General features: G+C 34.3%; 1 protein-coding gene across 1 annotated transcript in view; it reads right to left on the reverse strand.

Moving 5' to 3' along the window:
- Positions 1–26,392, reverse strand: part of KCNH8 (potassium voltage-gated channel subfamily H member 8) — a 189,003-nt gene that overhangs the window by 76,560 nt on the left and 86,051 nt on the right. Inside the window, exons 3-5 of the mRNA XM_015810734.1 lie at positions 18,633–18,764; positions 10,356–10,483; positions 5,869–6,109 (exon numbers count right to left, since the gene is read on the reverse strand). Of these exons, the coding sequence (XP_015666220.1) occupies positions 5,869–6,109; positions 10,356–10,483; positions 18,633–18,764 (501 nt within the window). The remainder of the gene's footprint in view (positions 1–5,868; positions 6,110–10,355; positions 10,484–18,632; positions 18,765–26,392) is intronic.

A 26,392-nucleotide genomic window follows, 5' to 3' on the forward strand; every position in this document is an offset into this window, starting at 1 on the left:
TTGCTACAGACTTGGAAAAAAATAAAACAAAAACATTATATAAGAATTCCAATGTGGTTATCCCCAACAGAAGCTCTGAAACACCCAAACCTACTGGATATAAATAAGATAATTAGATACAAGGAATTAGTAAATGAACAGGGAAATCTGAAAACAAAACAAGAATTGGAACAAGATACAGGCAGAGAGATTGACTGGTGGACATTTACACAAATTCAATCTAAATATACAGAGGACAAAAAAATTATATGAAATACAAAAAGAGCCGCAAGAATTGGATAAAATTATACATGGAACAGAAATAAAATTAATTAGCAATTTATATAAATACCTATTGAGATATAAAATGGAAGATGAGGTTGTCAAAGACACAATGATTAGATGGGCAAAAAAATTCGGATATAATATAGAATTGGAGAAATGGGAAAAATATGGGAAATAAACATAAAATTGACTATGTCAGCGGCATTCAAGGAAAACCAGTTGAAGATGTTTTACAGATGGCATCTTCCACCAGCAAAGCTTGCCAAGATGTTCCAGAACAATTCACCAACATGGTGGAAATGTAAAAAAGTACATGGAACATATTATCATTTATGGTGGACATGCCCAGTTGTAAAAAAATACTGGACTAAAATAAGAAGATGGATCGAAGAAATAATAGACCAACCCGTAGACTGGAAATTAGAGATCTTTTTGCTGGGTATTTTAAAGAGAAAATATAGTAAAGAAATATGGTACTTAATTCTACATATAACAACGGCAGCAAGAATAGCATACGCACAGTTCTGGAAAAATGAGAATATATCATCAGAGGAAGAAGTGATAAGAAAAATCCTGGACTGTGCTGAGATGGACAAATTAACAAAAGAGATAAAAGAAAAGGAAGACACAGAGTACTATCTAATATGGAACAAGTGGTATGACTGGTTGGAGACTAGAAATAATAGAGGAGAATAAATGTGGAAAGGTCAAAAGTGGAAAATGTGTGTATAATTATGTATAGTACTAATAATATGTATTATTCTTAGTATGAAATATAGTATGAAGGAAGAAAAATGCAAATAAAAAACAACGGGACAACAAGGACAAATATATCTAAAGAAGAATAAGGGGGGGAAATGTAAATAATAGAAGATTACCGTTACGAAATTGCTGTTAAAAAAAAGGGAGGAGTATACACTGTGTGTGTATGTGTGTTATGTTTTGTTTTGCTGGTTTAAAAAATAAAAAATATTAAAAAATTTTTTAAAGTGGTGCTTTTAATCTATAAAGCAGTTTGGAGTTGAGTCCTTGTTATCTGCAGGACCATGTTTTTCAAGTGGAGTCTATCCATCTATTCATGTTCAGATTCCTCTCACAAAGAATGTCAGGATGGTGGGAATTCAGAGATGGAAATTTTTGATGGCTTTTTTCGCTCACTGAAACAGCATGCCACAAAATATTCTGATGGCTCCCCTTATGTTAATCATTAGTAAGGCAGCTAAGACTGACCTTTTTAGTCAGGTTTTGCTTGACAAAGTGCTATTTTATATATGAAAGATGTTTTAATGTTATGCCCGCTTTTACATTTTTTTTAAATGGTTATTTCATGATTACATTTTATTATTGTTGAGATTCATTGACTGAGTGGAATATACTACAACTCTCATAAATAAACAAATACTCCTTTCCTCGTAAATCACAATTTAAGTAATGAATTGACAGGCCCAGGTAATCACATTTGCAATTAAGCATAATTAGGGGCACTGACATTTCCAACTTCTGTATGGTTTCAATTTGATTGGCCACAGACATGCTTTGATAAAATAATGGTAATTATTTTCATATTAATGTTTTTAACTGATTTGCTTTATTTTTGATCAGTTTGGAATTGAGGGTGAGACAGCAGCACTCTAAATTAGGGTTAATGTCGGAGGGAGGGAGGGAGGAAGGAAGGAAGGAAGGAAGGAAGAAAAGAAGGAAATTTGACAGTACTCAAATCACTTTGCAGAAAATTACTATACCTTCACTAGATCTGGCTAAAGTGATTGCATAGGTAGCTAAGCAGAAGAGAGATGGGCAGATTCAGCTTCTGTGCCCAGAGGTGTGCAAATATCATCCTTGAATGTGCACACACAGCATCTGATGCTAATATGGTTTTTGACAAGCATGTCAGGTTTTATAATTGCTTTTTCTCAGTCCTACTGCCTGATTTGCTTATAAATATACATAAGATTGAAGTTCCTTTTTGTGACCATCTATTATGTCAGCAGAGTATTGCCATTGAAGAGGCTTCTGATGCAAAGCACTCAAAGATTTAGAATATTTCTCTTGGGCTTATTGTTCTTTATCGCCACCACTTATATCCCATCAGTAATAAAAAAAAATGGTTAATTTTTTTTTCAGCAAAAGCTTTCTCCTGTACATTTTTTAAACTATAGATTAATAGTCATCATTCTACAAATTCATATTTATAAATGATTAATTAAGCTTCTGAATACCTACAAACTGACACATACATTTAATTGGTCTCATTGCCATTTGTAATGTTTGGATGGAGTGGAGGGGCATTCTTTTAGGCACTGAGACATGGTGAGATTTTAATATATTTTCCCAAGATTTTCTTCAGTTTTCTACATTTTCCAGACTACTTCAAAATAAAATCAGGACTATATTAAAACTTGCTTTAATAATCAGATTTGTATTTTATTTATATGAAGTTATATTAATTCATTTCATTTGACTCCTGGGCCGAGCACTACCAATATTTATTTAAACATCCTATAAGCAAAATAAATAAATAATCTTTAAAAAAAAAATTAAAACACATAATCATTTTCAATCATGTTTCCCAAGACCAGCAAATTGAACAGTAGCCACTAAATATTTCCATAACATAATCTGTAAGCTTTTCATGATTTGCATACACTATTATGAATTTAGAAGTACACACCCTCCTTGATCTATACTGACAAAATCTCCTTTGGTTATGGTGTTGTAGTGTCTTCCTGTCTTTGTATTTGCATAAACACAAATTGAGCAGGGCCACATTTTATTCACAGTTTCTTCCAGAAAACATATGCAAGGGGTTCTCAGTGATGCATACCAACATAATTCACAGTACAGTAAACAATTCCTACTATTTAGTAATCTTGGAGGTGAACCTGAACCATCCATGCCTAATGTAACAATTGGATCCTTCTGACAATTTCACTGATGCAGAATAAATACCGAAGCCTTTTTAATGTGCTTTATCACTAATAATTTTTGTGCTCCTGTATAAAAAGCACCTTGCAGTGTGCGTTGGCCACAGACCTATTCATCAACACCACATCAAACAAAGACTGATCTCTTGTACCTGGTTGATGAGATCCCGGCTATGCTGTACAGGCTGGCTGGCTGCCTATTCTTGCAGTTAGTCCTCCCCTCTAACCCCCAAGTTCAACAATTATCTTTCCAAGAGTCTTTGAGGTTGTAGTTGCTGCTGTTGCTGCTGTTGAAAATTAGAAGAACAAATCCTGGCACTGAGCAGCTACCCTTGAAAAAATAGTTTTTCTCCTGTGATAGTTGGCAGGAGCAATAACAAACAGGGCCAACATTACCATCTCAGCACAAGCACATTGGAGCTCATTAGATTGTCAGTCATATCCTCTCTTTTCATTTGTTTGTTTACTTAAAACAAAACAGGCTAATTATATTATGTTTGCTTTAAACAATATGATATACCTCCTACAAGAATATATCTTGTAGCTTCTTCCCTAATATACTGTATTTCTTAAGAGGCCACTACAGAATAGACTTTATTATATTCCTTTAGTCATGATAATGGACTGATTTAGGTGAATTTAAAACTCAAAATTCTATGTCTTCAGACCACTTAAAATGAATTTGAAAAACAGGTATATCCAGGCCCTAAAATTACCTGACCACACCACTGCCTGCTATCATACTCTTCTTCAACCTAGTGTTCTGCAGATGTGTTAGACTACAATTCCCATGCTGAGCCAGAGATTATGAAAGTTGTGGTTAACAATTTAGCTCAATTCACTCATTGCTGCAGTGATTTGTTACAATCCTGCAGCAATGAAATCCTTGCAAAAGGTTCCATTTTCTGTAAAGTTCTGCAACACTCTTTGTCCAAATAGATAACAAAACCTTTCTTTATTACAATTTCATGCAAGCCTCTACTGATAACTCATTAATCAGATAACTGACTTGTGAAAGTCCCCTATATTTGCCCAATACATGATCCTGATGAGAAAACTATCCCGATCCTGAAAAGTTTCCATCTCCAAGAAGGAACCTGTTTAATTTCTTCAGATTGAATTTACTAATAGCTTTGACCAGCAACAAACTCATTCGGTCTTTGTGTCGGAACATATTTATATGTATGAGAACTGCTCCCCAACTAGAAGACTGACTTTGTCTTCTAGAGCTATCCAACCACTCCTGAGCTAAAGCAACAGCAGTTCCAACAGGCATTATATTACTTCAGAGATGGCTGGAGATTTTTTGAGTCATTGATAGGAAAATGGCCAAACTCTACATGTGAGATAAATGAAACCCTAATTGATCCCCCTATGCAGGAAGATAAGATGGAAGGATTCTGGATTGCTCTCGTTCTAGATGCAGGTGAGAATAGCTACTTTACATGCTTCTTGATATTAAAAGAAACCAAAAGAAAAATAAACAATTTGATGAGTTTTGTCTGACATGGTATAGGGTATTGCTTGAGAAGGGTATTGGACTAGAGACCTTCAAGGTATCTTCCAACTCTGTCATTCTGCTAAACATTTCTTGAATTTTTTTTTTAAAAATGTTAACATGTTAAAAACCTTTTGCTCTATCCTATTTTAGGAACTTCTCAAACTGAAAATCTTTAAAATGTGATTGTCCATTTGTAAACTGAAGCTGCACAGCTGTCAACACTCTGTACTCTTTTTACAGCATCTGTAGGCCACGTATAACTTAGCTAACATTCACCTAAATGTTGTTAAATAGTCAATTGCATAACATCTATTACATCTCTTTTAGAATAGCAATAGCATGTACAACTCTCATGAGTACTGCAAGCATCAAATGCTATTCTTGTGGCCACCAAGCAGTGCCCTATAGGGACTCTGCTTCTCTTACTCTTTCTCTCACCCCATACTTGCATTAAATTGTACTTCTGAAGGTTCTCTTTTTGCTTGCCTGGGTTAGTTCACTTTTGCTCATCTCAAGAGTCCCTTTTGATAACTTTGCTCTAGACTACAGGAAAAGCATGACGTTATTTAAGCTGGGTCACACAAAAGACAAATACAAGGTTCCAAAAGGATTTCACCAATCACATGTTTTAAGAGTAAATATGGCTCAATACAAATAAATGTGAAGTCATGGAGAGGTATGTGTGAAAATGAAAAATAAAGTTCTCTGAATTAGTAGTGAGCAGGCTATCTTTATTTTCTAAATCACGGGAATTAAAGTTAGAGTGATGCTTACTGAAGCCAAAATGGCATCTCTGGTGGTAAAAATGAAAACAGAAACTCAGATATCCCATTGTATTTGATAGATTTTTCTTCTAACAATTAAGTTTATTTAGGAGTAGAGAGAAATATAGAAAATAGTAGAGAAAAATATTTGTCAATATACAATGCACATTAGATCCACATCTAATCTGGGCTGTTTTATTTTGTCTAATGGTATGGGTAGGGACACTAGAAAATAGTCTTCACCCACAATAAAAATCCATTAAACTTAAGAGAACCTATGCTTAAATGCAGACAGAAAACAGATACGTGACTTTTATCACTTTACAACGCTTACCCTTACATAATTTTGTTAGAGAATCTACAGTAATTTGCAAAACTAGCAATGGTAATGTCAGAAATAATTGAAATATCTTACCTATGATAAAAAGTATCTCCACTGCAATGTCACTGACTGTTGTGCTTCGAGTTGTAGATAGATCATCATTGCCAATAAAACAAACATTGTAAGGTACAGTTACAGCAACATAAAACGTTGCTAGTAATATAAGCCAGTCCCAGCCAGCTTTAAAAGTGCTAAAATGCAAAAGTATGAATTTGGACTTTTTTGCATCTGAAACTTTATATTCTGGAAATGCTGGTTTATCTACAAAAACATTCTGGAAAAAGAAAGAGAGAAAAAGATAATTCAGACCAATCTTAGGTACTTTGGCTGACTAATTTATAAGAATCATTTTAGCAACCTTAAGTTGTTTTGAAAGCTTTTGCACCCATTGTCTACATTTTGGATGCTTTTGTCCTGATATTCATTCAATCCTCCTTTCATGGTTTCTTTTGCAAGTAACATAATTTCTGAGATGAATTTGTGCAGCTTTCCCCTTAATAAAATTAAACATTTCACTGGGTTTAGAATTGAACAAGAAATAATTTTCATAGTTAAAATACAATTGTATATCACAATAAAATCTGCAACTTTATAAAATAAAAACATAGTGAAATGGGGGGGGGGGAATAAATTTTAGTAGGAAAGATAAGTTGTTTATATTTGCATGGTTCCTGAAACCTGTATTTCATTCGGAAGACAGCTATTTCCATTCAACAAAGTTGGGGGAGGGTAAGAGTGTTTCCATGTTTGAAATCTGCATTTCTTAGAAGCTTGTTAAAATGTTGTAATTGGCAAAACACTAACAGGTTACTGTATGTGTTACATTTGGAGCCCTCTCTCAACACATCTTTAATGAGATAATAGATACAACCTCTCTGCTCTTTGCCTTCCATCTTATTACTCTAAATTCCTCTTCTCATTCTTCCAGTTTTGATTTCTTCTTTACTCATAATTTCCTCTGGGCAAGAGTCACCATCTTTCAAAGAAGCCATATGCTAACCCTGTCCTCCTCTCTCCCCCCCAATCTTCGCTTCCCCCAACTTTGGAACACTTTTGTATCAACCTTGTAATTTTGCTAATTCTGCTTGCAAAGAAGGACACTCTCTAGCATTCATTCATTGTCTGATGGCCTCCTAGAATTATAATCTACGTGATGTATTAATATATTGTACCAAAATTTGTATTCACAAGGTATCAAAGAAAATACAAAAAAAAAGCAATTATTATCATACAATGACAGAGAAATTCAAAAGAACAATTGTTACAATGAAAGTCCTAAATAGAATGATATATTGGTATTTCAAGTCTGGATACATCCATCGTAAAAAATCTATTACAAACAGTCTTTTTAAACCAAACAGTCATTTCGTGTTATACCCAGATGTATACAATGGAGCTCTTGAAACCAGAATTCATTGATATCATTCAATCTTCTTTTAGAATGACTAAATGTGTCTTTGTTTTTAGAAGTAGCATTTTAGAACTCTGATAGAGTATGTATTAGGTTTAAATATAATTTCATTAGGATAACACTTTTAAATCTCATTAAATTCCACTGCAAAATTTAAATACTTATGTTTTATTTCTCATATGATTATTTTAATTAATGTCTGATTTGTATTACTTAATATATTCATATTACATAATTAAATTACAATTCAGAAATCAGTAAAACATTATTGAAAACTCACTCCTAATATATTATACACAATTCTTGAGGGTGGGGAGAAATAGTTCCTATTAGGATAAAATCAGGCCTAACAACTATCATCTTATGCATCTTAACTCAGTGGGATCTTCTATTACTTATCCAGCAGTATTAATCAAAGTTTTCCTTACAAGTAATAAATAATCACTCCATGTGGATTAAACCAGGTTGTAGTCTAGTCTCATTTTTAAATCTTTATATTAAGACAATAATTAATATCTTGAGCTCTGCCAGTTTTCACCTAGTATTGGTAAATACTAAAATTGGCAAATAAAAAAATCTCAGCTTGCTATTATGTGAAGAAAATATTCAAATAAACAATGTTTGCTTTTATTTCAGTAGAATTGAAAATAGTTCTGAAGACTTTTGTCTCCAATTATAACCAAAGAACTAACTATCAGCTACTAAAATGTATAGAGAATCTATTCCCTGGAAAGTAAAATAATTTAACTGAAAATAAATAAGAATTACATAGAGTACTCTATAGAGAATTCTATAGATAATTCTATAGACTGTAGAAGTTGTTTTCAGGCATTATTCATGGAGGTAACTGAAAATAGCCATTAAGAAGTGGGAATGCAACAGCAAAGTAATTTATTTACCAGAAGATACAGTTAAACATGCACCCAATTTCCCAAATATAGGAGTTCCCTTCTAAAAGGTCTCAGGGCTAAATAGCTCATGCTGAGCTAAGCTTAAACAAAGAGTGTATTTTAGCTGTAATTGTCAGCTATAGTAACTTAGAGATGAGGGTCATGGACATTTTAGAGCTGAGACTATTACAGTAAATACATGCAAATCAGTTTCTGTATTCTATTTACCTACACATCTATTTTACTTCTACAGGGAAATTGTCTGTGTCTAGGTTTTATTTACAAGTGATTTGACCTATCAGTTGAGGCAAGACTGCAAGTAATAAACAGCTATAAATACCTCTTATTTTATCCTTGGAAGAGCATTGTATAAGTGTAACTGTGCTGAAAATAATATTTTAATCCTATTGCTTTCGTTCATTCAAATATTCATAAATCTTTGTCAAACCAGAATTTAGTAACTTGTATTACCTACAAACAACATGCAGAAAAACTATAAAACTTACAGCAGCCACATTGCCAAAAAAGCTCAAATGTCTTATTAATAAATGAAAATATGCCTGACAAACTTTACAGAATGATGTGATCAAAGACATATGAATATACGAAGAACAGTGCAAGAGGCCAAGACATTTCCACCTCCCATCTCACTGAGGCAGAGATTTGGGCTAATGAGGCATTATGATGTTTGCTCATCAAAGTCATTGTTCCCTTCTATTTACATTGATTGGAATACTGCATTGGTTTGGGCATGGCATTTTAGAAGGAACACTAACAGACTAGAAAGTTTCCAGAGGATTCCAACCAAGCTGATAACTGACATGGAAAAAAAAAGAATTTTTTTTTATGAGGAACTTATAATGGAACTGTTAGGTATATTTAGCCTGAAGAAAAGAATATTGCAGAACCATGATAGCTGTCTTCAAGGATCTGAAGGAATGTCATGCAAAAGTTGGGCTAGACTTATTCACTGTGGTTCTGAAAATCAAACAAGAAATTGTGGACTTAAATAATCAGGAAGATTTCAGCTGAATATCATAAAAATATATATTAATAGTGGGAGCTGTTCAATGTGGAGCAGACTGCCTTGGGAGGTGGTAGACTCTTCTTCACTTTAAGCATTTAAGCAGAAACTTGTTGGCTACCCATATTAGTATATATTTGCACAGAATAAGGGACTGGACTAGAAGATTTCCTAAATTTACAACTATTTTCCAAATACTATGATTCTGTGAACTTTTAACTAAACTTATATTTTTGCCTAAACTTTATTTTTGTTGATGTTCTCTATCAAGTTAATTCCAATATTTTCTAATAGAGAGATATTTTTGCCCCTTTTGCCTAAACATATTTTTGTTGATGTTCTCTGTCAAGTTAATCCCAATATTTTCTAATAGAGAGACTTTAGGTAACAAACTGGTAAAATTTAGAAAATTGGTCAACAACTAGTTAATAAAGGTTTTCCTGTCCCTTTAAAAATAATATAATAATAATACATTCTGATTGCAGTGATGAGAATCCATCATACAATCGCTGTTTTTAGCTTCCAGGTGATACAATAAATACTTGGTACTTTTTATGCTTTCAGTCATGCTATGAACATGTTAAGTTTATTCACTAGCACAGTGAGATCAAAGTTCTATAATAAATTGGAATAGATTGAAGAAAAACATGCCATTAATCCTAAGGTATTTTATTTAAATAAATAAATAGTTCATGCAGTTTTCCTGCTGGGTTCATGATGAAAATAGCACTTCCAACTATTATTAGCTTGGGTTGGGGGAGGAAGCTTTCACTAGGGTTTTGTTTCTAAGAAGTGTTTGTGTAGCAGGAAATCTGAATCATGGCTCAGGGAAAGGAAAGAATTAAAGTTCTTTTTGCCAACATTTTCTATGAAGTTTTATAAAAGGGTAAATATGACTTAGCATAATGTTTGGGTTGAGCCTTAGACATTTATGCTAAACTATATGGACATCATTATCAAATATAAGGATCTTAGTCTCTGTCCATTGCATTGTACGGTTTAATTCACTTACAAAAGAAACATTGTATTGGACAAGGTTTTATTTTCTATATTTATACTTTAGTACATATCTTCAAAATAGGAAGGGGCAATTATAAGCAATTTGTTTCCCCTTTAATCTAAATCTTCTGAGCAGCACAAAATACCCCCACCTCAGATAGAATAGCATGAAAATAGTTTGATTATCTATACCTACATTATTAATTTTTAATTTGTTCTTTTCTCTTCTTTGTAGGTGTCCGGAGATGTGATAAAGGACAGCTCTACTCCGTCTGCTGGCTGAATCAAAATGTGTTCCTGCTCTTCCTCTTCCTTTGACTTTTTCTGAAGAATACAGATGACACATTATATTTGTTTAAATGCAGCCTCTGGAAAGTGAACTAATAGTCCAGAATTGCATACCCTGATTATTTCAGATAGCTTTTCTTTCATTTTTTTCTGCTTTTTTTTACCTTTTACAAAATTAATCCCATCAACCAGGGATATCACTAAAAATTGATTGCTTTTGCTGCTTGCCAACAAACTCTTTTCTGTTTTGGAAATTCTTCTTGGTTTTTTTCCTATTCCCTCTTCCTCCCTCCCTCCGTCCTTCCCTCCCTCCCTCCCTCCCTCCCTCTCTCTTTCCCTCTCCATCTTCCTTCCTTCCTTCCTTCCTTCCTTCCTTCCTTCCTTCCTTCCTTCCTTCCTTCCTTCCTTCCTTCCTATCTATCTATCTATCTATCTATCTATCTATCTATCTATCTATCTATCTATCTATCTATCTATCTATCTATCTATCTATCTATCATCTATCATCACAGTAAAATGTTGGGAACCTATGGAACTATTCTTGTTATTGAAGATTTGGAACCATTCAAGATATTGGGGAAGCATGTCATTTTTCCACAAGTTGCATAGTGCAAACCTTTTCATGGAAGAGAAAGTGAATCTTTTAGGTTGAGAGGACACATTTACAATTTTGATAGCATGCACTAAAGGATCAATAATCAAATGGTTATTGAGCATGTAGAGGATATTGATTATTCATGAAGAAGCCACACTGAGCATGGTCACTAACAGGTGTATCATTTTCCACTACAGAATAGAATTTTCCTTTTCCAGAATTCTGCCTAACTGCAAATTATCAATATGCACAAAGGCTCTGAAAAAGACTTTAACATGTGATAACACTTTAAGAAAATTCTTAGATACTCACCATTGTAAAACAAATGTAGAAGTCTGAAGGATTTTCTTTACTTCCCCATCATTGCATATCACATTATATTTTTAAATTTCCTTCTTTTATCTGTATTTTTTCTTCCATTCATTCTTAATGTAATACTCTTTATTTAATCATATCTGCCTTAGAGTTATTTATCCTTATACAACATTTTTCTATATAAATAATGGCCTCTTAGAACATTCTTTTTTTCTGATTTGTGCATTCTCAAACTGTTTAAACAGCAGTGACAGGGGAATCATACCAAGGCTATTAGTTTGGTGCTAAAATGAACTTGAAGTAAGTATAGCATGATATTGGAAACATAAATTAAGGATGTCCTTTAAAGATATAATCATTTTCCTGCTTCCAAAGTAGTTTGCCAGCAACAAAGTAACAAGGCTGCCTGCAGGAGGGGGTTCAAAAGAATCAAGATGGCAGCTGTGATTGTGCAATTAAAGCTGTGATATTTTTAACCTTGGCTGGAGCTTCAATTATGCCTGTCAACAGCCACATATTATGGTATTAAGGCCCATCATGGAATTAATACCATATAGTCTAGGAACTTAGATTAAAAACTTATAGAAAAATCTGAGTTTTTCTTCTGTGTTGAATCAAATGCCTTTTAAGAATAAGTTTGAATTTTAAACAGCATAAATCCATAGTTCATATTTCATACTTTATATTTTATACTTCATATTCCTAGTTTATATTACAGAGTGTCCAGATACTCTTATAACTGTTATTAACTGTTTATATGTTTGCGATGGCTCGCAATTAGAAGAGAATATTGAGGACAGATATATGAGAAAGAAATTCTAGTACTGCTAAAAATTAGGCCAATACTGCTGTCTCAAGGGAGGGGAAAAAAAGACTGAATAAGGAAGTAGGTCTACTATTTCTTCTAAAAAGCCAGCAAAGAAAAGTATAGGCACCTTTCTTTTGGGAAGCAATTCCAAGTCTTTTATAATACTCTACAATCTGTGTCTGTAAAAGTATAAGTCATACATAATTGTGCTTCCATTACCAATGCAAATTGAGCAATGTTCAGATTGTGCAAATTTTAAACTTACTTTTCAGTTCTGGTCCAGGGCTCTGATTCCTAGTGTCCAGAATTATCTGGGATTTAATTATGACAATTAATTTAATCTCAGAGCTGATTACGATATGAATTTTGGATTTAGTTCTATTTTCCACATGTAAGCTGCTTCATGAAACCAGAGGACTTCTTTACAGATAGTCTACATTTAGCAACCACAATTGCTAAGTGGAAAACCACACAAGAGCATCTGTACTATTGATTTGACTTCAACTTTCTTTCCACTTCATCAAACTTTGAATTGCTTACCCCAGCACTATATAATTAGCAAAAAGGAAGTTAATTATTATATTTACATTCATTGAAGAGGAAGGGATTAAAAGAGAATAAGAAAGCACACAATGGACAATACAAATTGAAAGGAATACGCTAATGCAAATGATTCCTTCTCAGCTCCCACCCCCAAATGCATTAGGCAAACAGCTAGTGCAACCACATTCAATGTATATTGAATGTATTTCCCATTCTTATTCTTGTATAACCTCTTCATCTTCTATCTCTCTGCTCTCTGAGAGGGGAAAAAAAGAAAGAAAATAGGTTGGACGCAGGAGAATGTGTAGTAATTGGCTGTAATGGCGAACATGTGATTGAGAGACAATGTGAAGGTCATAAATGCACAATTTAGTTATTTTTCAGGACCATTGTAAACTTTGAACATTTACTACATAAGGTAGTCAATAAGCAAGGTCTACCTCTATTACTAGGGAAACAGAGTGCCTTCTTCAGAGTAAATGCTGTAAAGACAGAGGACAGAGGCAGATTCATGCTAGCAGGAATTCACACATTATCTTCTTTCTGGAATTTAGTGCCTGATGGTAAAGTAGCATGGTAATTACCTTCTACTCATCATCACCAGTACTCATAGAGGCAGCTTTGCCACTTTTTCTACATAGGATATTTTATTTTGGGGGTGGGGAAGATCTATGTTTCAAAAGAAAAACAAAAGCAAAAACACAATTTGACATTTTTCCTTTCTCCTCCCACCTCATTCACTCAAGATCAAGGAAGCAACTGTGAGAACATTTGTGTAGCAACAAAACACAAAAGAACAATTGGGTATGTGGTATGTGGTTTTTATCTCATTATCCCATATCATTTTATCTCAGTTGCTATATTTATTATTTATTTTCTTCATGTGATATTTTTAACTTCCTTATGTTTGAGATAGGAAGCCATATAAATTGAAACTGAAAATTAATTTCCATCAATGAGTTATTTTTTGAAAAAAACATTTATAAAATTTCTATGCCACCCTCTCAAAGAACTAAGTACCGGCGAAGATGAAGCTTCAAACTCCAAGAAGAGCCTGTGTCAATGTATACTTAAGGAAACATATAAGGAAATAGTTATGATTTCTAAATCTAGAAACTGTTTTCATTGGCACAACATTTATTTTAAGGATGGTGGGAAACAAACAATGTAAGTTCTAAAGGTAATCCTATCATTAAAGCAGTTATTGCTAATCGGGTGCCAAAACCAGAAAAAGAAATTTAGTCATATATCATGAATTTCACCAGTTCTGAGACAAAGTCCTTAATTTCATTTCTTCCACTAGGCAGTCGAAGATTCTCCTTTCTATGTCATGCTGCTGAAATATATCCCTTGATATAAAGTTAGTTTAGCATCAGAATCTAGTTCTCTGTTTATTACCTGACCTTTCTTATTTGGGAAACCATTTATCTCCTGCAGTGAAACTTTAGTCCCTGGAAGATGATAGACCAATGTGCTTATACATAATTCAGGAGCAAAGCTTGTTATTTGTTCATAGCTTTTCTAAAAAAATCTCACATTGTAAAATAGTGCTTGCTGCATCTCAAAGCGTTGAAGCAATGTGGCTGAGTTTATGGAAATGAAATTGTTGCAGGGAGAAATCTTACATAAGACTATAAAAAGAAATAATGCATCCCCATCAAAGCATGCTGCAGAGTGGTGCAGCATCAATGGCTAGACATGTCTCCTCAATAACTTTATTATTAATAATCCAATAAATCTTTTACTGCAAAATGCCATCATGGGCACAAACAAAAATAATTTTAAAGTAAATATAGCTTTTGAGACCAGTTTTTCTATTCCTTATCAAGGATCAGACTTCGAAAGCAGATGGAGTTAGTAATCTAATGTAAAGAAAATTCAAAGTATAAGGGGTGAAATGAGTTAAATAAATGTATGCCTCAAGGTTAATGCACACCAAAAATCACAAGTTTGACTCTGGTCTGACCACCCTGAGGGGTTCATCCAGAGATGAAGCAAAAGCAATGTTGGCAACCATACATTTAAAAAGTGTGCTGAAAATTGACTTCTGTTTTTATTTTTTACACCTATTTTAAATGTTTTATTTTTAAACTGATAAGAGCCAGGTTGCAGGAAGATGCAAATACATGCCATGTCTGTCTCTCTTTTACCAGGTGATAGATTTACAACCTGACACCCAGAATGGCTCTCCCCCTCCCCCCAATATTCTTTTCAATTTATAATTTTGTTAAATACGAAGTTTTATTTATCACCCTAAATGATGAAGAAAATGCTTTTTCTTTAGCCATATTTTAATTTCTGTGGGAATGATTATAAGATTGGTATGGTATTCCCAACAATGTAACACCATTAACATGCCATATCATTACTATAGTCTCTCTTTTAAAAGAAAATGCCATTGAAAATTGAGCACAGGATAGCAAATAGAATAACATGTTTGCAAAACTGCACTGCTCAGCCATGGAGCTTCCTTTGCAAAGAAATTGTTGAAGAGATTTTCCATCAAGTTTGGTTTATATTTAATTTTGCCGTCAGAGAGGAACTTTACCCAGAACATAATATTATGTGCTGTTTAGATTTGAGACATTTTTAAAGCTCCCATCCTGAATTAAAAATATAATTAGTAACTTCACGATTTTCAGTAATTAGACTACTTTTTGCTACAGTTTTACTAAAGTAAAAGTTTGTAACGTCCCCCACCCCCTTTTAAAGAGCTTTCTGAGGAAAGAAAGATAAAAATGGCTATTTTCAGAAGCCTGATCTTGCAACAGTCTTTCCCCCCAAGTGAGGCTGGCCCCTTCTCTTTTAACTTTCTGGAAGTCCCTCAAGACCCAGTTGTATCATCAGGTCTGGGGATTCCAGAAGACTGATGAAATTACCAAAGGTGGGCTAAAAAGCAATGGGAACAGAACTCTTCCCTTCCCAGGAGGGTAGTAAGTGATGGTTGCTGGGTAGGGACATGAACAAGGGTTTGAGAGACTGACTGGAAAACTGTCATTGAATGTTGAAAATAAAGATCATTGACCACAGCAGCAGCATAGCAGCAGCCAGCATCATGAATTTCCCAAATTTCATTCCCTCAGAAGTCATGGGTTCAGGATTTTGGATAGATTTTATAATTTAGGCCACATGAGGTACCTTGGTTAAAAAATTGTTATACCATTTTACCTTGTTAAAGATCATGATAATGAGAGTTTTAGTACTATATAGATGGAATTAATTTAATTAATTAACCACAAGAGAGTTAGCTATTATTAGTATCCATCAGATAGTGTGTAATGTCTGTTAATAGCCAGACACAAATTCAAGAGATGGTTTTGACTAACAGAAACTCCTGCACATTCTTCAGTTATCTGGGAAGAGAGCAATCTGCTAGTCAGCCCACAAGAAAGAAGTTTTCATTAATAAGTAACTGATGTAAAGTCTTTTTGTGACCATAGGCAACTGGACTTCCTTTGTTTTGCTTAAAGACTCTTTTTTTCTCATCCAAGAAGCTTCTTCAGTTCTGACTGAATGGTGGAGAATGGAAGGATTAATGCCTTGCAGTCATCTGATTGTTAGTACTCTTTCTGAGAGTTGTTGAGGCCACTTGGAGGTTGCCACCAGGATTGCCCGAACAGTGCAAATAGGTGTGGTAGCTGATTTGAAAGAGGGGTCAAAGAGGCCATCTACATTAAGGCCATCTTCATATAATAATAACAATAATGATAATGATGATGATGATGATGATGATGATGATGATGATAATGATAATGATAATGATAATGATAATGATAATGATAATAATAATAATAATAATAATAATAATAATAATAATAATAATAATAAAGTTGGAAGGGACCTTGGAGGTCATCTAGTCCAACCCCCTGCTCAGGCAGGAAACCCTATACCATTTCGGACAAATGGCTGTCCAGTTTCTTCTTAAAAACTTCCAGTGTTGGTGCGTTCACCGTTTCTGGAGGCAGGTTGTTCCACTGGTTAATTGTTCTAACTATCAGGAAGTTTCTCCTTAGTTCTAGGTTGCTTCTCTCTTTGGTTAGTTTCCACCCGTTGCTTCTTGTCCTGCCTTCAGGTGCTTTGGAAAATAGCTTGACTTCCTCTTCTTTGTGGCAGCCCCTGAGATATTGGAACACTGCTATCATGTCCCCCCTTGTCCTTCTCTTCGTTAAACTAGACATACCCAATTCCAGCAACTGTTCCTTATATGTTTTAGTCTCTAGTCCCCTAATCATCTTTGTTGCTCTTCTCTGTACTCTTTCTAGAGTCTCAACATCTTTTTTACATCGTGGTGACCAAAACTGGATGCAGTATTCCAAGTGTGGCCTTACCAAGGCATTGTAAAGTGGTATTAATACTTCCCATGATCTTGATTCTATCCCTCTGTTAAACGTCGGATCGTGACACAACCGAAAAAACCGTCGACGTCGTGTGACGACCGAGTATAAATTTACTAACAGGTGATCCTGAGGCTCTAGGGAGAGTGTCAATGATGATAACTCGTTCCATGGGGGATATGATATGGACATGTAAACCAAAAAGAACGGATTTACATCTTGGATACTTTTTTCACCACTGAATTTCATTTTATTAGATAGCGCCCAGTGTTCAAGTCTGTCCAGATCCTCCTGTATCCTAAGCCTGTTTTCTGGAGTGTTGGCTATTCCTGCCAGCTTGGTGTCGTCTGCAAATTTGATGAGTTTGCCATCTATCCCCTCGTCCAGATCATTGATGAAGATGTTGAAAAGCTCTGGGCCCAGAACAGAGCCCTGGGGCACCCCACTACACACTTCCCTCCATGTAGATGTGGTTCCATTGAGGACCACATGCTGAATACGGCCAGTCAGCCAGCTACAGATCCATCTGGTGGTGATGCTGTCTAATCCACATTTTTCTATCTTCTCAAGTAGTATGTTGTGGTCTACTTTGTGAAATGCCTTACTGAAGTCCAAGTAAATTATATCCACAGCATTCCTCTGTTCCACTAATTTTGTCACTTGGTCAAAGAATGCAATAAGATTTGTCTGGCATGATCTGTTTTTGACAAACCCGTGTTTGTCAAAATCCTTTCATTTCCACCATTCAGTCAGAACTGTAGAAGCTTCTTGGATGAGAAATGAAATTCATAAAATTCATAAATGAAATTCATAAAATTAATAGCTGAACAAGAGCATCTACTTCTATTCTATTAAGTATGCAATAAGAAGTACTGTATTAGCTTGATTTATCATCCTCTCTGAGTTTTAGACAGAAAGCTGTAATTGGGAATAGGACAATACTATGCCGCTGACAGTATCTCTTTCCTGTCCCAACAGTGATAAAGTACATGAGGCAAACAAATAGAAAATTTCATGAAAGTAATATCAGAAGCACATTTCTCAGTGCCAATTGTCTTGTTTTGGTCACATTCATGATCATAGCTGAATTACTCAAATTACTAATTTAAACAGATTAAGAAATAGGTCATATTGTTACACAGTTGGAAGGCACCTTAGTGTAGAGTTTAGTGTATTAGAAATACAGTCACCCAGTTTCCTCCTCCATCTGATCCCATAATTCTTTAATAATGGACTGTGAGCAATGCTGTTTCTTTGACTTGCCTATTCAACATTTATACAAAGAGAATAAAGGTAGCAAGACTACTTCTTCTAGTATTCCTCAATACTATATATTACTTTTTTTAGCATTGATTCAGTTTAATTTACTTTTGGTAAAACAGGAAAGTGTGTATTCTCTATCTCGATAGTAATGTTTTCATTCAACCAGAATCTAAATGAAAGATCCTTGTGACGTTTCAAATGATATGAATTCATAGTCCTTTTACATATAGCCATATGAGCACACAACCATACAACATCAACAACACACACACACATCATATATTATCCACTGAAAATTTTTGTTTTTATTCTAAAAATCATACCTACCATCTTTTTTCTCTTCCAGAGAAATCTTTATTTTTGTATCTGTTATGTCTTTGAAAGAAGACAGAAACAGAACAACATCACCTTTCTCATTCTTAATTGGGACAACATCCAATAGGCACCAAAATGAAGACCCTGAAAGAAAAATAAATTCAATACATTTATCATATAATGCTATATGTATGTGTGGTTAATTATAATTTTGAAAATCTCAACTAAAAAAAATCAATTTCCTTCATTTGTTGATGTGCAATAACACTGTCTTCTCTGAAAGTAAAGTATTCATTTAAATACAGTACACATCTACTGTGATAATTAATAATCTGACAAACATTCTTCTATTGTTTTATTTTAAACTTTACCTTTTAAAAAGACTATAAAGTGATTTTATATTTGGGATATCTTATTCTAAAATGGTTGCTGGAATTCCGTATGTCTAGTTTAATGAAGAGAAGGACTAGGGATGACAAGATAGCAGTGTTCCAATATCTCAGGGGCTGCCACAAAGAAGAGGGAGTCAAGCTATTCTCCAAAGCATCTGAAGGCAGGACAAGAAGAAACAGATGGAAACTAGAATTAAGGAGAAATTTCCTGACACTTAGAACAATTAATCAGTGGAACAGCTTTCCTCCAGAAGTTGTAGATGTTCCATCACTGGAAGTTTTAAAGAGATTGGACAACCATTTGTCTGAAATGGTATAGAGCTTCCTGTTTGAGCAGGGGTTGGACTAGAAGACCTCCAAGGTCCCTTCCAACTGCTATTCTCTCTTATCGACTCATCTCTACTTGTAGCCTTTTATTCAAGTCTAGATGTTTAATATATCTCTCTACAGTTTTAAATACATTCAAATTAATAATGTTTTTTCTTAAAATAGAAGGCAAAATATAGGTCTTTGTAGCTGATCTGTTAAATGCAGGGAAACTAAAAATAACTAAATGCTTACATTCAACACAGGAATGTATCTAACTCCCTTTAGTATGCTGAAAATACTATTATAAATGTCTTTTGTACTTTGTGTTAACTGGAGTAGGACACCATGATAAGATTGGTTAAAAATATTTCTTTAAAATACTATTATTGCATTTGTTTAACTCAGTATTTTTATTTATAAGTAAACATGTATGTAGAATGGGTTTTTATATATTCAATAATATCATTATTTAAGAGGATTAATACAAATAGATATTTTCAGAAAGAGAAAGAAATGCATTTAACTATTTTCCTATTATCAAAAAAAAAAAAAAAAAAAAAAANAAATGCATTTAACTATTTTCCTATTATCAAAAAAAAAAAAAAAAAAAAGGTGCCGGAATTCACACATATCATACAGCCTGACTTGCCTATCCTACAAGGTTTACCTTTGTAGTTGAAAAAAAACCCTTCAATTTTTAGTGTATCTAAAAGGTTATGTTCAAGGTAAGTTAATACTATTAATTTTACCATGTACTGTGTGGCTTTAAATTACAAGAAGGCATTTTATTAATCTTTTGGGACATTTACCGTTGGCATATCCATTTAGTTTAATGAGTGGAAATGTCAGCTTTCCTATGTGGAATGAAATTGGCCCAATAAAACAAATTTGGTTGCTTGTAAAAGATTGAATTATTTTTAAGAAGTTGTCAAACAAGGTGGAAAAATTTACATTTGGAGTTTAATATGGATATTGAATTGACTTGAAACAAATTAAAGTTGAAACTTTGTCAGTGAACAGATTACTTTTAATTCACCTTTAAGTTAAACCCAATTTAATAAATAGATCTGATTAAACCTCATACTGAAGGTCTACCTTTACATCTGACCAATACATAATTACTATATATTATTATTAATAATAAAACCTCCAAATCACAAGACATTGGCTTTATTGTTATTCTTCCCCTCTGCAGTTTGAATATAAAGTATAAAAGACTAAAAAGAGATTTTCATAGACATTCCAGCCTTTGAACTACCCAAGGAACTGAAACAGCAAAGTTTCACTGTCAGGCAAGCTTCCGTGCCAGCCACCTTTCTTTCTTCTCACTTTGCCTCTTTTTAACCTCACACACACACCACCTTCTGTAAGGGAAGGCAAAAGGCTCACTCACCCTCTGGTGAAATATGGCCTCCATATTTATGTGTCTCCCACACGACCATTGGCTTCCACACCACATGGTCAGACCCAGCCAATCAAGCCACGCTCTGGCTGTGGTGCTCCAGTGCCTTATGGCTCTCCTAGAGGAGGCAGACAGCACCGGAGGGGACCCCATTCACACCATACCACCAGCAGGGGATTTTCAAAAGCAAAGAGGAAAAATAACAGCTCTCAAAAGAAACCAGCATGGCTGCATAAAGAACTCTCTGACAAATTGAAAGATAAAAAGGGCAAGTATAGAAAGTGGAAAGAGGGGCACATAACTAAGTCAGAATATCAGCAAATAGCCCGAGCCTGCAAAGATGAAGTGAGGAAAGCCAAGGCTCAAAATGAACTAAGGCTTGCGNGAATTGGGTATGTCTAGTTTAATGAAGAGAAGGACGAGGGGGGACATGATAGCAGTGTTCCAATATCTCAGGGGTTGCCATAAAGAAGAGGGAGTCAAGCTATTCTCCAAAGCGCCTGAAGGCAGGACAAGAAGCAACGGGTGGAAACTAATCAAGGAGAGAAGCAATCTAGAACTAAGGAGAAACTTCCTGACAGTGAAAACAATTAACAACCTGCCTCCAGAAGCGGTGAATGCTCCAACACTGGAAGTTTTTAAGAAGAGACTGGACAGCCATTTGTCCGAAATGGTATAGGGTTTCCTGCCTGAGCAGGGGGTTGGACTAGATGACCTTCAAGGTCCCTTCCAACTTTACTATTATTATTATTATTATTAAATGAGGATAGGAAGGGCAACAATAGAAAAAGAATGCAACTCTGGAAAATCTGTCAAAAAAAGGTGCCGGAACTCTGTTCTGATGTGTTCTATGACAAAAAAAGCCCTGCATGTAAGACTCTTTAGGAGGTTTGGCTAAGATTCCATATGCCATTATATACTGAGTGTACTAGATTCACTATCAGTACTAAGAAATGTATTTATTACTATTGAGTGATGTCTTTACTAGGCTAAAAATCAAAACTAGTGTACATGGGTCAGCAATTTCAACCTTTGACTTTGGTATGCTCCACTTTTTAAAGCAGGGTTTCTCAACTTCAACAACTTTATGCCAGGCACAAGCAACTAAAGCCATTTTATTGACTTCTTTATTGACTTTATTAGTTTTATATTAGAAGAATCTTCCCAGATTGCCTTCTTTCCCCTGGGAATAAGAAAATAAGGTTTCATAGATCTTGGGATGGGAATTGGGTCAGCTTTATATCTCTTACAGCTGTGCAAGGTCTCAGGGCTAATTTCCTGCTTGATCTCTCCTTCTACCCTTACTAATAGCTTCCCAATACTTCCCAACACAATCCATGGTGGCTGGGGATTCTGAGAATTTAAGATTATATATCTTAAAGTTGCCAAAATTGAGACACAGTCTTCTAAAGTTATCTAATATAACAGTGCCTTCTGCCATTCTAGCACACAAACACATTATAGAAATATCTTGGAATCAAGTTATATAAAATTCTCTGTAGTCTAAAATTTACTAGTAAGAGCTATTGGGTTTAGAGAAATATTCCTTTTCAATTGTCTATTCCTATTTTTTTCTACTTTAGAGTTCTTTCAAGATTTTTCCTAAGCAAATTTCTTCAACATTCACATTAAATTTATTCCTGAGGACCTCTCGCTTACAATGTTTCAATATAACGGCTACCAACTAGAAAAGATTTACACAAAATCATGAAGACCAGGACTAACAATAGATATTATTTACACAAACTCCTTTTACATTTCATTGAATTTGTATGTGAATCTCTACTTTGAAAATAGCTATGCTTGCTATTTTATTTATTAGTGTTTTTTATCTGTATATCCATGGAAATTAGAAAATCTATGGATATGTAGGTGTATGAGAGGATTGTTTTAAATATTTTGTCTCTCTTTAAAAAGTTCATAGTAAAAAATATCCTCTTTCGCTACAATTGTGAGCACTGCCACTGTCAGCAAGCATTGTCTGGCATCTCCAGTTTAGATTCGTATTTAAGCAACAATTGTCTTGCTTTTAGCTGTTTTCCCAAGAATGCATTTATTTCCACAGCTCAACACAATCAAAAAGTAAAATACAATAAAGAAGGTAAAGTTAATACCATACAAAATCATAATATCATTGCATTAGAATTCAACCAGCATTGAACTGAATTCATTTCAACTGAGGAACCACTAGATATGATTAGGTCATATATGGTCAGTCTGTATTTTTAAAATCTGTACCTGGTAGAATTCAAGTTTCCTCTGCTACTGTTCTCTTTACCATAACCCAATTGTGAAAAACTTTAATTTAAAATTTGGTACAATCTTTTCTCTTTGAAACAGTTATTTGGTTCAAATTTTGACACCTTCAAGTAAGGAAAAAACTATGTTTCAATCCTTTGGGAATCATTGCCAATCAGTAAAGAAAATACTGGAGAACATCAATACTGGCATCAAAGTAAACAGTGTTTGGATCAACAATTTAAGATATGCTGACGATACAGTTCTGCTTGCCAGTAAGCATGAAGATCTTCAGCTCCTCATCAACAGAATCACAGAAATATCTGAAAAATACGGCTTGAAGCTTAACACCTCAAAAACCAAGATCATGGTCGTCAGCAAACAACCCGTTAATTTACCACCAATAAATTCAGAAGGAATACCACTAGAAAAAGTTGAAAGGATCACGCACCTCGGTTCTAATTTACATGAAAGCTGGGACATGACCGCTGAAGTAAAGACAAGGATAGAGAAAGCTCAAACAGCATTCTTTAAAATGAAAAAGGTCTTCTGCAGCCATGACATACTTGTAAGCCTAAGACCGAAAATCAGGCTTGTCGGATGCTGTATTTTTTCTATCCTGCTCTATGGAGATGAATGCTTCGTCTATTATTATTATTATTATTATTATTATTATTATTATTATTATTATTATTATTATTATTATTATTATTATTATTATTATTATTATTATTATTATTATTATTATTATTATTATTATTATTATTATTATTATTATTATTATTATTATTATTAAGAGACTAGAAGCATTTGAAATGTGGATTTATAGGTGGCTGTTACGTATAAGCTGGGTTGACAAGATCAGAAATGAGAAGGGGATAAGCCGCCTGTGAAAGCCAAGGGAAATCATCAAAACAATTAAAAAACGAAAATTAGAATATTTCGGACATGTGATGTGACACCCAGAAAAATACGGCATACTCCATTTAATCCTCCAGGGAAAGATTGAAGGCAAATGAGGTCCAGGCAGAAGAAGAACAACATCATGGCTTCAAAATCTAAGGGACTGGTTTGAACAAAACTCAGCAGCACTTTTTTGTACGGCTGCTGATAAAAACAGAATCGCCAATATGATCGCCAACGTCCGATAACAGATATGGCACAAGAAGAAGAAGAAGAAAGAAAATATTGTATTAAACAGATCAATCATCTAATTTGGTATAAAGCATGTTCAGTGGATAGTAAGCCCATCTATATTAAATTCTTCGCCATCCCTCCAACTTGACTTTAGTTTTGTGGGTGGTATAGTAATTATGAAAAGATACAGCAGAAGCAGATGTTATCATTGACTCATTTTTTTTTAATCTCTGGTTTTGATATTAGTCTGCAGTTCTGGTGTACTGCTTTTATAACAGTCATAAATTAAAGAGGCCCTCTCAGTTAATGTGCAAGGCAAGGCAAACTAAATCAATCTGAAATCAAAGAAAAAAGTTGCTACCAGTGGATTGGATGTAAGGATATAAGTGTTCATAGTAAAGAAAAGTCAAAGATACAAACAACATAGCAATGAGGATTTGTGAGTGATGTGATCACAGTGAAACAAAGATCAAGAGGTTCTAGGAAAAAACACAATGCAATCTGAAGTACAGACAATTGGATTACAAAACAAATGTATTCTAGGCTCTAAGTGCACTTATTGATGATGAATATGCTTCAGCTTCCACAAGCACAGATGGTACTATTTGTTGATTAATTATGAATCCTGGCACTGCAAAGCCACTTGCTATTTCCAAATAGTCCTACTCATGTTTTTAGATTTTCTCCACAATGTGCATTCTAATTAGAAGCTGGCCTTACTCTCAAGGGCTAGATAGGCAAAGTCAAGGTTAGAGAATGAGAAAAGTTGTGGATGTGTTTTCGTAGACCAGAAAAAAGAAAGGTTCATGGCCTATCTTCCCCATTCCTTTAAAACAATCTTATTTGCTATCACTTCATATCCAGAATAGTGACTGAGTCTGCTTGGTCCCCTGCCTGCCAATCAAGTCTTGTAAGTTGCTAGTTATAGCAGATAGGAACATTGGTTTTGAATGTAATACCATAGGATGAGAATTATGCCATTTCCTGCCTGATTATGGATTTAGTAAAAAACTAAAGAGGATTTAACTATAGCTCTGTAGAATCTTCCATATCTGTGAATTGGTTACACACAAAGCATTGGTTTCACACAAAGTACTTTTGTTAAAATGATGAAAGCAACTTTCCTCATTGTGACACAAGTTCCGCTTATTTCATAAGAGCATGTGGTATTATTATGCAAGTACAAAACAGGAAGAACTTTATAAATTCTAGAACTCTGCAACCATCATAAATACATGCCATTTGCCAAGCACCCAAATTGTGATCAAGTGATCACAGGGATGCCGTGGTGGTCATAAATGCGAGGACTAGTCATAAGTCACTTTTTCCAGCACTGTTGTAATTTTGAACTGTCATTAAATGAATGGTCATAAGTTAAGGACTGTATATTTCCTTAGATACAGTAACTTCTGATAATAAGAATGAGAAGACAATTCAATGAAATAAAATCTTATTATGGGAAACTGCAACTAAAGGGCAATCTACTTCAGAACGGACACATTGCTTCCTGTTCCTCATCCTGGATGGATGACTGAAGAATGCATCATGGCTGGTAATGGGATATTATTAGAATGATAGGACCACCTTTTTCAATCCTTTTCTGTGTTTGGGATTTGTTATGCTTAAGTAGCAAAACTAGACATGCTTTAATGCATGTCTTCCTACTTAAAACTCAAAAAGATGCTATTTTGCCCCTGAAAACCCAAAGCTCAAACCCTCCAGTGAAAGAAAAAAGTCTAAAATTTTCAATTCCACTATATAATAATTACTTTTTTTCTTTATTAAATAAAATAACAATGTAATAATGGTTCAATTAAAAATCAACAACCCACAAATAGCTTATTGCCAGTGTTATAGAAATATCAGCAACCATATAGTCTGACTTAAGTATCAGCAAAATAACAATCCATATATAATATGAAGGTAAATTTAAAAAAAGTGAAATATACAAAACAGTGCCATAAAATTTGAGTAGATTTCTTGAAAGTGCTGGACCTTCTCTTCTTAGAAAATGACAACTATAGATATTGACAAGTGGAATTATCCTTCCAATATTGCATGATAATTATGGCCATATTAATAATAATAATAATATTAAAGTTGGAAGGGACCTTGAAGGTCATCTAGTCCAACCCCCTGCTCAGGCAGGAAACCCTATACCATTTCGGACAAATGGCTGTCCAGTCTCTTCTTAAAAACTTCCAGTGTTGGAGCATTCACCGCTTCTGGAGGCAGGTTGTTCCACTGGTTAATTGTTCTCACTGTCAGGAAGTTTCTCCTTAGTTCTAGATTGC

The sequence above is a fragment of the Protobothrops mucrosquamatus genome, unplaced genomic scaffold, assembly GCF_001527695.2.
Source record: "Protobothrops mucrosquamatus isolate PMUCROS unplaced genomic scaffold, P.Mucros_1.0 scaffold18, whole genome shotgun sequence".
In the NCBI taxonomy this organism is placed as follows: domain Eukaryota; kingdom Metazoa; phylum Chordata; class Lepidosauria; order Squamata; family Viperidae; genus Protobothrops; species Protobothrops mucrosquamatus.